General features: G+C 38.9%; 1 protein-coding gene across 1 annotated transcript in view; it reads left to right on the top strand.

Moving 5' to 3' along the window:
- The window catches only part of TMEM132C (transmembrane protein 132C), a 157,932-nt gene that overhangs the window by 97,677 nt on the left and 47,586 nt on the right, over positions 1-12,669 (top strand). The window contains exon 4 of the mRNA XM_010581755.1: positions 4,822-5,005. Coding sequence (XP_010580057.1) covers positions 4,822-5,005 — 184 coding nt within the window. The remainder of the gene's footprint in view (positions 1-4,821; positions 5,006-12,669) is intronic.

Below are 12,669 nucleotides of genomic sequence, written 5' to 3'. Positions count from 1 at the left end.
ATGTGGGTTGTGTATACATGATACCATGTTTTAAATCCCCTATGTTGAAGAGAGGGTTAAGTACAGCTTTTCATACAGCCCGTCCTGGGTATCCATGTAAGAACAATCTCCTTCCAAGGGTAGATATTTCTCAGGGCACCCAAGGTTTGAATAATCAATAAATAGTTGCAAAGGAATGCTTAATATCATACTCAAAAATATCCTAAAATCAAGAATCCTGGTTAAATTAACGCTAGCTGATATCAAAAAGTGTGTGTTCTGTCCATATAGTTGGCAAGAGCTGGTGAATTCCATGGCAGTTTCTCCCTATGTTACTTCTGTTTTGTCTTTTATGCATTTTTTATTACCCTTCCATTAACAGAGTATTTCTGTTCCACCTTCTTTTTCTAAAACTGTGCTCCTTGGAAGCATTCACACAGCTCTGCAGCACAGTTCCTCCTCATTCTCCTGGGGTAATAATTTACTGCTAGCCTATGCCAGTAGTAAATTACTAACCCCATCACTAACTTGCTGGCTCAGCTGCTGTAACCAATAAGCAGCACCTAATCATTGCCCATCTGCTCCAGCGAAGGAGTATCTATGGGCTCAGTGCTCCTCACTTATGCCTGTGTGCTCAGACTCAGAGCCGGAGTGGCTGTTTAGCAGATCAAAGGGAGTCCTTGCTCCCTTGTGCAAGTGCATGGTCCAGTCTAGCCTTGAATGATTAGCATATTTATAAATTAAAATAAATCTAAGGAGTGAACTGGCACAGGAGAACTCTCAATCCAATGAAATTAGGCTCATATATCCACCCCAGAGCAATTCCTTAGAAGCCCTGCCTTCATGAAGCTTCATTTGTAATCACTACATACTGTGTACTTTAGAAAAGTTTTATAATTACTTGCTGTTCCGGCTGCTGAGCAGTTCTAAATGTTAGATATTAAGGAATTGCTGTTTCAGTCAGTGAACAAGCTCTGAACATTAAATGTGCTTCATGTGGAGTTTTTTTCTCAGCCATTACACATCTCTGAAGGCATATTTTTTTTCAAGTGGATGCTTTCCCAGCTGTTGATCATCTCTCTGTTTCTTCTGTGTGAAGAGAGAAGGAGGAAACTGATGATAGTGTGACATTGTATAAAGGCTTTATCGCTATGGAGGGAGATGGGTGCATTACTCACAAATGCAGACGTTGAAATAATTATGCAGGTCATCCTGAGAAGGTACCAATAAAACCTTTATCTTATACCATGCATATTTTTGGACTTTTTTGCATCACGTATTTTACAGAAGAAACATTTTAGCCATGTTTTACAGAATTCTGTAGAAGAATTTTGGTACTGTTTTTGTATTTCTCCACCACTAGAGCTTGATACCTTGGGAAGAAGCAGCCTATCTTTGTCATGGCTGAAGATACTTGGCTGAAATAGCTCAATGAGTGGTACCAAGTGCTCAGTGAGAACTGGAAATCCAAATAAAGCAGGTGTTTTTGAGGCAGTGTTGTAAATGGTGATTGCAGTGACTTCTTTTACAGAATAGCTCATCAATTATCAAAAATACACCTCATGTACAGAATGATGTTGAAATTTAAGATGCATACACTAAAGACCATTTAAGACTATAGAATCAAGTGATATGGTTCCCATTTCCATTGATACCAAAATGATGGTCCAGTGGTTAACAAGAGATTTGGAAAAGCAGAGATCAGTTCCTTACCCTGTCCCAGTCTTCCATATGACCCTATGGGTGTCATATAGCCTCTCCTTCAGTCCTCATGTGCAAAACTGAGACAGCTATGTCTACAGTGGAACGAAGAACAAACTTAGGAGTATTATGACCACCAAGCCCCACTGCAACAGATGGTATATAAATAGAGCATGGACAGTAAGTCCCTCATTTCAGGCCTAGATCAGACGGTGGCAGATGTAACTGTTAGTGGTGGAGGACTGATTCTGATAATTCTACATTTGGGAGGAAGGAGGTCAGTTTATGTCAGACTTGTTTATGGTGGAGTTTAGTGCTTCTTAGAGATACAGGCTGTTGTTTGTGGCTCCAGTGAAGATAATATTGCTGAGAATACAACTGAGGCAATAGCAGTCAAGTGCAGTCTACATTACAGTTGTGCAGTTTGCCATGTAGTTCTCCAAATGTGTGTGTGTGTGTGTGTACATAATAGATGAAAAAATGTTGACATTTTCTTTGATTGCAATAATCAAAGTCATTGAGCATTGTGGACTTAAAATATAAAATCCCAACGATGTACTAGAGTCCTCTATGTATTATTAGGTTGGAATAAAAGAAGAATCCCTTCACATGTAAACTACAGGATATATGAAATACAAAATAGGAGTACTGAGCCAGTAACTTAAAGAAACTGTGTCTACACCAGGAGCTGACTAGTCCCTGCCTGCAACATGATCCCTGGAGAATTTCCCGAATGTGTGTGCATGTGTGCATGCTAACTGTAGCCAGCCTGAACTAAGGTTCATGCTGCAGGTGATCGCAGGACTCATGTAGAAAAGATGTGGTCACCTTGCACTTCCCATTTTCAATCATAGGACATCATTATAAAGGTGTGTGGATACCTAGATATGGCCAGCTACAGCAGGCTGTGGTCTGTCCACGCTGCAGTTAAGTGTACTGTGAAATGCTGCATAGAAACAGGATGCCCAAAGATTTTGTTCAGGGTATTTCCCCTGTGTAGCTCAAACCCAGGCTCAAGTGTGTGCTGCAGGTAAACAGTATGGACAGCTCATGAGCAGAACACTAGGCAACTCTTAGAAATGGTCTGAAGGACCAGGGAAAATTAGGTGTTGTGAATCGAGAGCTGGGAGCCAGAAGGAGGTGATCAGCCTTCACCTAAGTCAACGCATCAGGAATCAGTGGGCTGGCTGGAAATGAGCTCTTTCCCACCTACAGCTTCCCACCTAGAGCTCTCTGATCCTACCAGTAGAGTTGTGGGGCTTTTGTTGTAAAGCTACACATTGCACATCTGCTCAGAGGCTATTTAGAGAAGTGTAGACTTCTTATCAGGAAAACTTTCCTGACATATATTATCTCTTAGAACAGCTTTGATGTGTGCAAAAATTTATTCTCTATTTAGCGTAAGTGAAAGCACTGAGATAGTCAATCACATGTAAAAACTTTTCCTCTGTCAGTTACTAAGCATCAGATCTAGAAATGGTGAAAATAATAGCATTTCGGGTGTCATTAATCTAAGGCATAATGGTGCCTTTAACAGCTAAATGAACACTTTAGCTCAGGTGATTCAGGTATCTTTGCATATAATCATGCTTTCAAATAAATTACAAAGTTCAATCTACTATGTATTCATTTTGAGATGTCCCAGAAGTGTGTAAACTACAGTTATCACAGTTGCCTTGTATTTACAAGCTGTAAGATTTATTTAGTAGGAACTCTTCAAATGGGAATAGGCTGGTCTTGAGTTATGAATTGCTAAACCCATCCATCTATTGCATTACTACACAAAATCACTCTTTAAATGCATGGAGGAAGTATACCACTATTGCAAAAGTGTTACAATGTCTCTCTTTTGACACACCAAGAAAACAGCAAGGAAATAAATTTAAAGCATTAGGCAGTATTAAGAGTTTTCAGAGTAAGCCAACCAAATGAAAACCCATAATCAAAATAATAATTATCAGGGGAATGCATTTGCTTTCAAAGCAATCATGGAAAGTAAAGCACAGAATATGCCTTAAGTAATAAAAAATGGTGATTTCTGTTCAGAGTTAAAAAGAAAGTCTAGCACTTGAGAATATAAGTGCTTTGTACATGATCAGTTCTTGATGGATTTTCTGAGAAATGGGCCTTCGTGTACTGTATGTAAAAAAAAGAGGAAAAATTGAAGCTGTTATGTGATGAATGCATCCAAAGGTGTGATGGAGCTGGGACTGGGTTACTGAAGCTAGGAAGATGCCTGTCTTTCTCTTCATTTTAAAATTATTACAGCGTAGGGATAGGCTGAAGTAATATTCTGTGAAATAGTAAGACTTGGAAAGATATTTGGGAAGTTCCAGAAAAATTAATGTATGATTTCTGATGCAAATAGTTTGTACTTTTTTAAAAAATTAAACTAGCAGATAAATTCTTTCATATATTCTTTTTATTTCTGAGGTAGTTAAAGAAATTTAATGCCAGGGAAAGAATTTCAGCATGTCTTTTCATATTTGTTATTCAAATTATCTTATGCCTCCTGACTTCATAGTATATTTTGTCTGCCATAGCTTTGTTCTTTCTATTCGGTCTCAGCCAGATGGGTTTTTAATTTCCAGAGCATACCTCTAAGTTTAGACTAATCTTGTCATTTTGCCATTTGATCGTGTTAATTTTTTTAACGGCTTCCATGCAGCATATATGAACATCAGTTACACTGAGTTTCATTGCTATGGATTTATGTGATTTTCATGGTGGACATATACAATGAATCTAGTTCTTCTTTTTGGCTGCACTAATTCTGGGCTCTTCAGTCTTCATGAGCTGCACTGGACTTAACTTTGGTTGATGGGGGTCAAATCTATCTTGCAGTAAGGTTGAATCATACTTGCAAAATCATAAAAAACATGTAATGGAATAAGTATATTTTGCTTTCATCTGATACAATATCCCGAATTTTATCCCTCTACATAGTATTCATACTAAAAGCAGCTGACCCATTTTGAATAATTCCAGTTTGTATGCTCTGAAGAAGTTGTAGATTGGAAAAGGCCTTGTGTTATATCTGCATATAAATAGCTGCATTTTCCAGTAGCTAATATGATTCACTTCATTTGCCTTCTTCAGCGAAAGTAATAGCTCTTTCCTTTCCCTGTTTTCCTTTTTCAGAAGTAACAGTTTATTCAATGAGGTCGTGCAGATGAACTTTGAAATAGCCAGTTTCAGCAGCCTTTCTGGAACGCAGCCCATCACCTGGCAGGTGGAATATCCTCGGAAGGGGACAACAGACATAACCTTGTCTGAAATCTTCATCTGCCAGAAGGATCTTGTTGGAATAGTTCCATTGGCGATGGTAAGAAACTGTTTCAGCATGTTGCTCCATCCGATCTGTATGTGGTCTGAGAAAACGTATACCAGGCCTCAGACAGACTTGCAAAGGAGTGCTCTCTGCCCTGCCTCTCCATTTTATAGCTGTATAGGACTACTTGCTAAAATCGTGCCCTCATTTAATGGTCTGTACACATCACAAAATTTCAGTTCTTATAAACTTACCACAGAGGAGAGGGGTGCTGCCACTTTAAAAATCTCTCTCAGACTTTAAATCCTGAATTTCTGTCATGCATGGTTCCCTCCAGGCTACCAGCTGGTAACACAAAGCCAAGTAGATTTACCTTCCCATTTCTAATTGCCATTACATGGCTTGAACTCACAAGCTGTAGAGCAACTTTAGAGGGCCTCAAGCACCTTCTGCTAAAGCCTAAGTTGCTTGGTCCTTAGTAGGCTGAGGCTGATACTAATTTTGCTGGCTGTTTCCCTAATAGTATAAGAACCTGTTGTTTCAAAGAAGAAGAAACAGAAAAAAAAATAATAGCCTCAAGAATATATTTAAGAAAAATGAAATATGGACTTTCATGTGGAAAAATGCCTTGGGTTAAAATCTACTTGCCCAGTGAAGATTACAATTACTTCTGCAAAGCAAGGCTGAGACAGTGGGAGCACTGAGACTTAGCCGTTAGGGCCCCCTCCTGTGAGTTAGGGCCTTCTGCTCTTTTCTGCTCCCCCCATCCCCACCCTTAACAACCTAGGGTTAAATTCCTGCTCTGAGTCAAGCAAACAAGAAGTTTCACTAGAGTCTCCAACATCTCAGGTGCACTGTTTTTAGGTAGGCATTTTATTTTCTGTGGGATTTAGGTATGTACTGAGAACTTTTTTCCATGCTCACAGGTGAAGTAGGCACTAAGCATTTATTTTGGAAGTCCTGCTGATCCTCAGGAAAGGGAGAAGCACAAAGATGCCAGCTACCTAGAACAGGACCAAGTGGCAATTAATAGAGGAACTGCACATGCTACCATTAGTCAGTGTTAGAGCTCAGGATTTGGAAGAAGAGTTAGACATATCCATCCCATTTGTGAATTTTGCCTCTCCTGTGCATAATCTTGGTTGTGAAATTCTGGCAGTCTTTTCTTTGAACAGTGTTCAGTGGTTTGAAGCAGATAATTAGATAAGTATTATTTCCTGGAAGTCCTAGTCTTCAATATATTCTTCCCCTTTGAAGAGTAAAACTGCTGCTCCTATCAAATGAGGTCATGCCCACCAATTTCCCCGAAGTCTGTTAAGTCAGCAGAAAGCCTGTGCTACATTCCAGATCTGAGAGGGAAATAATTGTCCTCATTACCTGTGGAGTTGAACAGAGAATACGTATTTGAGCATCTGTCCTCTAGAGACTCAAGAACGTGCATAAGGAAGGCTTTTGTGGTCAGATTTTATTTTGAAATAGATCCCATCCAGTAGATGATAGACAGACTTAACATCTTGTTGTTCATTTCTTGAAAGAATTAATCAGTTGCTTCTCTGTATTCCATATCTGAGGGAATCAAGGGTTCTTTTTAATCTTTCATGTCAGGGTCTAATGGCTTTGCGCTTGCGTAGAAGGCTCGAGATTTACTTGCAGACTTGTGTCTATTCTAGATTAAAATTCATCTACCTACAAGGGTTCCTTTAAGAACTGGAGGTCTAAATGAATGAATTTATATAAATCATATAAGGTGAGATTCTTTATTCCCAACAGACGTACCATTAGCACTCTGGGTTGTGCAAAGGGTTCAAACAATGAAATCATTAAACCTTTCTCTTTGCAAAGCTTTCTTGTGTTTGTTTATCACATTTCTGTACCTTGTGATAACACTTGGCTGGAGCCAAAATATACTGTGTTAACAGAATCCAGTTGGATGGGATACCAATGCAAAATTGGCTTTGCTAGCATGATGTTAGTAGATAAAGGGAATTTTCAGCAGATTCTGTTAGTTAACTCTGCATATCAAGCCAGGGTGCTTTCTTCATTTAGGCATTAATCTCTAGTTGAGCTGATTACCTGGCACTTCTCCTGTTCAGAAACAAGAGTCACACTGAAAAGAGAGAGGGTGATACTGTATCTGCTGAGAAGTTGGACCATGCTCTTTATCTCAACTACACACTGTAAAACAACAGCGCATTATTGTGCACAGAAATTAGATCTTGATGTTTATCAGGAAGTGTGTTTCATAACCTTCTAGATGATAAAGTAGATTTTGTTGATTTAAGCATGGAGTGTTCCTACAGCAAAACTGCTAACATCAAAAGTAAAATCTGTAATTCAGAATTCTTACAAGTGGCCAAAAAAAGGGAAAGAAGGAGCTGCCCAAAGATACTGTATTGGATTAGGATGTAGGATCTGACTGAGTCTCTGCTATTGGTCTGATGGACATCCTAATCAGTCTTTTGAGAATGAAACCAGCAAACTTTTGCTTGGTTTGAGTATAACATAAAGGTTGTCTCTGACTCACAGAGTAAAGCATGTGTCGTGAGCCATTCCAAACTTACGAAGGAAAAAAGATCTCATATCTTTTATTGCCCTATGCCCGATTGCATTACAAAGAAATAGTAAGATGAAAAACAAGTGTGTCTTCAAAAGGTTAGTGCAATTGTTGCTGCAGTATTTTGGAATGAAAGAGATTAAAGAATTGACATTGTCAGTAAGAACTGAACCTGGAATTTTAGAAGAGCCTACGCTCTTGGATCAGTGGAGCAAGTGGTAGGATACAGCTGCTGAAAAATCAATGGAAATTCATCATACGGTCAAAAGAGAGGCTTTTAGTAGAATCCATACCCTGTGTGCCTAACTACTGCACTAAATAGTGTATACAAGTAAGAAACAGCAACACAGTGATGCTGCTACAGTGAAATAAAAGGAGCAAGAGATATCAAAAGTACTGGGCTCAGAATAAGTGTAACAACTTTTTCCCAGAAAAAATAAGATGTAAATTTTCCTAAGAAGTTAATCAATCTGAGTAATTTTGGAGGACATTTCACCCTTCAAGGTATTTAGAGAGAAAAATGTATGTTATAACTGGTTCTGTTGCTTTCTAACTCTCACATACAAGAATTTTAGTTAAGTAAGTACTGTGAGGAGTGATGCATCAAAAATAGATCCTAGTCAGACATATGCGGTACTCTCACTACCAAACTCTTGAGTATGGCACTTGGTGCAAACATCCACTCAATATATCTTTCATGCAGGCTGTATGAGATTCTATATGTCTCACTCAAAGTATGAGATTAAATATATATGTTATCTTTCCATCATTGAATAGCATTAATTAACTGAGGCAAGATTTGTAAAGAGGTAATGTCATTTGTGAGACCGTCTGATAGAGATGGAGAAAGATAGATGCTCTTTCAGGCACACAATCCCTTCTTCAGATCTCTTGACTCACTTAAATCACAACAGCTGCAAAATACTACAGCTACAGAAACTGGGGATTGTAAAATTCATCAAGTAAGAGAGTTAAATAAGAAAATAAAAAGATTTCTTAAGGCAAACCAGAAAATATATCCCACTGTCTGCTGACAGGAAAAATCTACCCTAAAGATTTAATCTTCCAGTAGAGAAAATCTACTGAGTTGTGCCCTGTTCTGGCATTTTTTATTTCATGTTACTTGTTGCAGGATCAATTAGGAAAGTGCTTTCATAGGAGTTTGTTTAATTATCTGCTAAGCTGCTTTTGGAAACCTTCTCAATTAATCACAAGTAACCTCAGAACTTGCCAATTAAGGTGTACAAGGTTGCTTAACTTACTTTCCACATTTTCCTCAAACTCCTGTCATGAGCAAATGTAGCCAACTATATTGATTTTGCCACTTGACTAGATTAAAAAACAAACCCCAAATTGTTTACATTTGGAGCATGCACACACAGACAAATTGCACTGAAGAAGTCTGTATGTTTGTGTTCAACCCAAGACCGTGTTTTAGGAAATTTATCAAGAGATTTGTTGTCATGCTTTAAATGGATAATACATATTTTAGTACTATTATATTTTGCTTTGGTATAGAACAAGGTAGAAGACCTGTGTGTAAGTTCATTGTTTGATGCCGGTAAGGCACATTAATATTAAAGAACTCCTTCATGGGACAAAGATGGGGAATCAATGGTTTAATATTTATGCTAGACCATCTGGGTTCCTGTATATGGAACTGAAGTAGTAGTCCTTCAACAGCAGGATAAACTCCCTCTGAATTAGTTTATCTCTTACTGTGACTTGCATGAAATCCAGGTATTTAAAGTGCTGAAGCATAAACCCAATGTCAGGAGACTGTTCTGAGAGTTCTAGTCTGAATTTACTCCAAAAGACATTGGTCACCATGGGAAGCCATGCAACTTGCTCATCCATGCATATTTCTCTTTAAGATAATACTAATTTTCAGTGGGTCTTTCAGGCTTCATTCATCAGGCTCGATAATCCATTGATAACTGCTTATGAGCAAATCGAAGTTGGAATGGCTCTCAGGCATTTCTTAAAGGTTGTTGCTGCTGTTTCACACCTCGTGCTCAGAAGCTCGTCTTTTCTCCCCAGCTATAGCAATGGGCCTAATAAAAGATATAATCTGTCTCTACGCATCCTGCCTTTCTACTGATGTAAACTGCATCTTTTCCTTGCATAATAGCATCCTGTGAACTGCTGGTTAATCCAAGTTCAGAGTTTTTATGTAGAGTACCCTGGTAAACCCATCAATAATGTGTAGCTGAGATTCTCCTTGGCTTCTCATTAGGCACAATTCCACACATACTTTTTGCTTAGTGGCAAGTTATTTAATTAGGAAGTGCTTGGTTTGCATGTAACTTTCTTTACATTCAGAACTCAATGTATTGACAGTTCTGCTGCAGAAGTGAATGGACTTCTAAGATGCAGAGCTGTGACTCAGCCAAAACCACTTTGTGACATTTTTATGTATGCTTGTTAACTTGCCTTCCATCAAAACACAGATGATCAAAAATTTAGCTCCCAAAGCAATGTTTGTTTTATACATACATTTATGTATGCCAGTCCCTAAGGTAAAGATTTTTTTAAGGTATTTCATTGTAATGAAATCCCTGTAATACCATTTTAAAATACGGACCTAAATAAACAGAGTTTTCATCCCTGCACAGTCTGTGACTTCACACTGTAAAGCTCTATCTGTTTCAAGGTCACAGAAGTGCAGAATTCTCACTCCTGTTAATCTTTCAGTCTTGAATGAAGCAGGGGGAGCAACAGGCACTGAGGAGCTTTCCAGAAGATAAAATCTGAGGCTATATAAATGCATCCATTTCCTGATTTGCTTATCACAAACAAACAAACAGATAATCTACGTATCAAACTTTTCAGCTGACAGGTGTTGTCTCAGATTAATTTAATTATGAATCATATCAAATAAACACTGTGAGTTGAAGTCAATTTATTTGATATAAAACTATCCTATTACTATTAGTAATACTAACTGAGACAACTTAAATCAACTGTGAAGCCCTAAATAATACTATGAAGTCAAGAGTTTTTACAGTTACAAGACTGAGTGCTCTCCATGAAAGACCAGAGTTACAATCTTCTGATGTTAAAGGAGAAGCAGTAACCGCGATCACTTATACGCCTACAATTTCCATCATGGCAGGTTACAATTGTTTAAACAAGTATAGCATTCCTTCCTTTAGATTTATGGTGGATATAATTTTACTAAAGATTATGTCATTGCTCTATATTTGTACCAGATGAACTCAGGAGCCTGCATACCTGCTTACAAATTGGCTGTGTCACATAGTGCATTGAGCTGTGACTAGCAATGCGTATCGATTAATCTTATCTGTTAAGAATTGGCTTTTTTGTTGTCTGCCCATCAGGAAACAAAAGCAAAAAAAGGATGAACTGTTGTTCATTGATCTTAAATTGGTCAGAAGATGCAGTCTACATAAAGAATTCAAAATGGCTCAATTTAAGTCTTTTTAAGTCGCAGTCATCATTTCTACAACCCCTGCACTTTTGCCTCTAGCTTCTGTTTTCCTTTTCTTTACTACAGTCACATTCAGTCCTACCTTTTGCAGGAAATGAGAATGGATCAATAGGGCTATCTTAGCTGGCTGGAATTAATTTTGCCATTGGATCGAGTTGTATGTCATTTTCTATGCAGCACAACAGTATGTATAATTTCCTCTTCCAGCATCCCTCATATCTGACAATGCTATTGAATGGATTACTTTGGGATTTTTAAAATGCTGAGGAGAGGTGGGGTCAGCTAGCTTCCAGATTTTTAAAGATCTCTGTCATATAGAGAACATTTGGTTTTCTTTGCTAATTTTCCTGCCTGTAGTAGAAAGATATTAATATGAGGCTTAATATATATGCTTCTCAGCCTTAACGGGAAAGAAATCCTGCAAACCAAATGAAAAATTGCAGAACAATGAGTATGTACAGTGAGACAGCCAGCGACTTAACTATTGGATGCTTGGTGTTGTGGTAATACCTAAATGCTCCCCTCGAAGAGGAGTGTCTCACAACACTAAGTGCTGCACAGACAAATGACAGACAAGTCAGAAACCTCTGGAAAATTCTCAGTCTGCAAACCAAGTTGATGAAAGTAAAGGTGTTGTTCAAGGTTGGTTGAAACTGAGCTCCCTGAATGGGAAAGGAAGGACAGTGCAGCTGACGCCGGGACATAGGATCACACTTTTGGCCTAATGTAGCAGGCATAGGGATTCAAGATCCCCCAGCCAGTCCATGTTTGATGCTGATCACTTGTCATGTTAGAAGAGTACTGTTGTGGGCTCTTTCTGCTGACAACATGGCACAGTGCAGGGCTGCACGGAGATAGCCAGGTGCTCCTACGCTGATTCTCAGCATTGCAAGTTAGCCTGAGTCAAGTCCACGCTCTGCTGTAGACAATTTTGGTATTGGTTCATGGCAGTGCCTTGTGTAACGTGTGAAGTCTGGAGATTCTTTTGTTCTTGTGATTTATTGGGCAGGATTTTGGGACTGCTTTAAGTATTGCTTCAGGTTTGTGATACTGCTCCATCAAAAGAAGACATCTTAAATAGCAGTTTATATTTGAAGTGACAGCTGATTAAAATTCTGAATGTTTAATATAACCACAAAGGCAATTTCACAGCTGCCACACACATGTGAGCAGAGACCAGGCAGAGCCATAATAATGAACCAGCAGAAAGTGAGCTCTGGACCCAGATGATAGTGCTTGAGAAGGACATCCCAGGGCTGTGTATTTTGATGCTGTAGCTGCTAAGGACTGTATTTACCCTGGGTGCTCTCCCCTGCTGCCTTCACTGCCAGATCAGATGGAGGAGGGCAGAGAAGCCCTGATTCTCAGCAGGAGCAGGAGACCAATTTCAGAGGCTGATACTCTGCCAAAGTTTACAGCTGAAACAGAAGTGGAATTTAAAGGCAGAGAAGTTACTGATTTGTAAGACTGTAGCTTGTGTTAAGCAGTTCAGACTTCAACCAGAGTTCATCCATGGCCAATGATGGGAGGCAAAAGCTATGCCTGATTCTGAATCTCCTGCAGCACTGCACTTCTGCTGCGAAGGATTTGGAAGCAACACAAAGGGAGATGGAAGAACATTGCACAACTTTGTTCATGAGGTACTGGCAAAGCTGGAAGGGGAATTGAACTCAGCAGACTCGATTGCTAGATTATGCCCTCTTCTGTGGAAGT

Source organism: Haliaeetus leucocephalus, unplaced genomic scaffold (genome assembly GCF_000737465.1).
Source record: "Haliaeetus leucocephalus isolate CR32 unplaced genomic scaffold, Haliaeetus_leucocephalus-4.0 Scaffold802, whole genome shotgun sequence".
Lineage (NCBI taxonomy): Eukaryota > Metazoa > Chordata > Aves > Accipitriformes > Accipitridae > Haliaeetus > Haliaeetus leucocephalus.
Note: the sequence above shows the minus strand (reverse complement) of the source record. Positions and strands in the feature narration are given on the sequence as shown.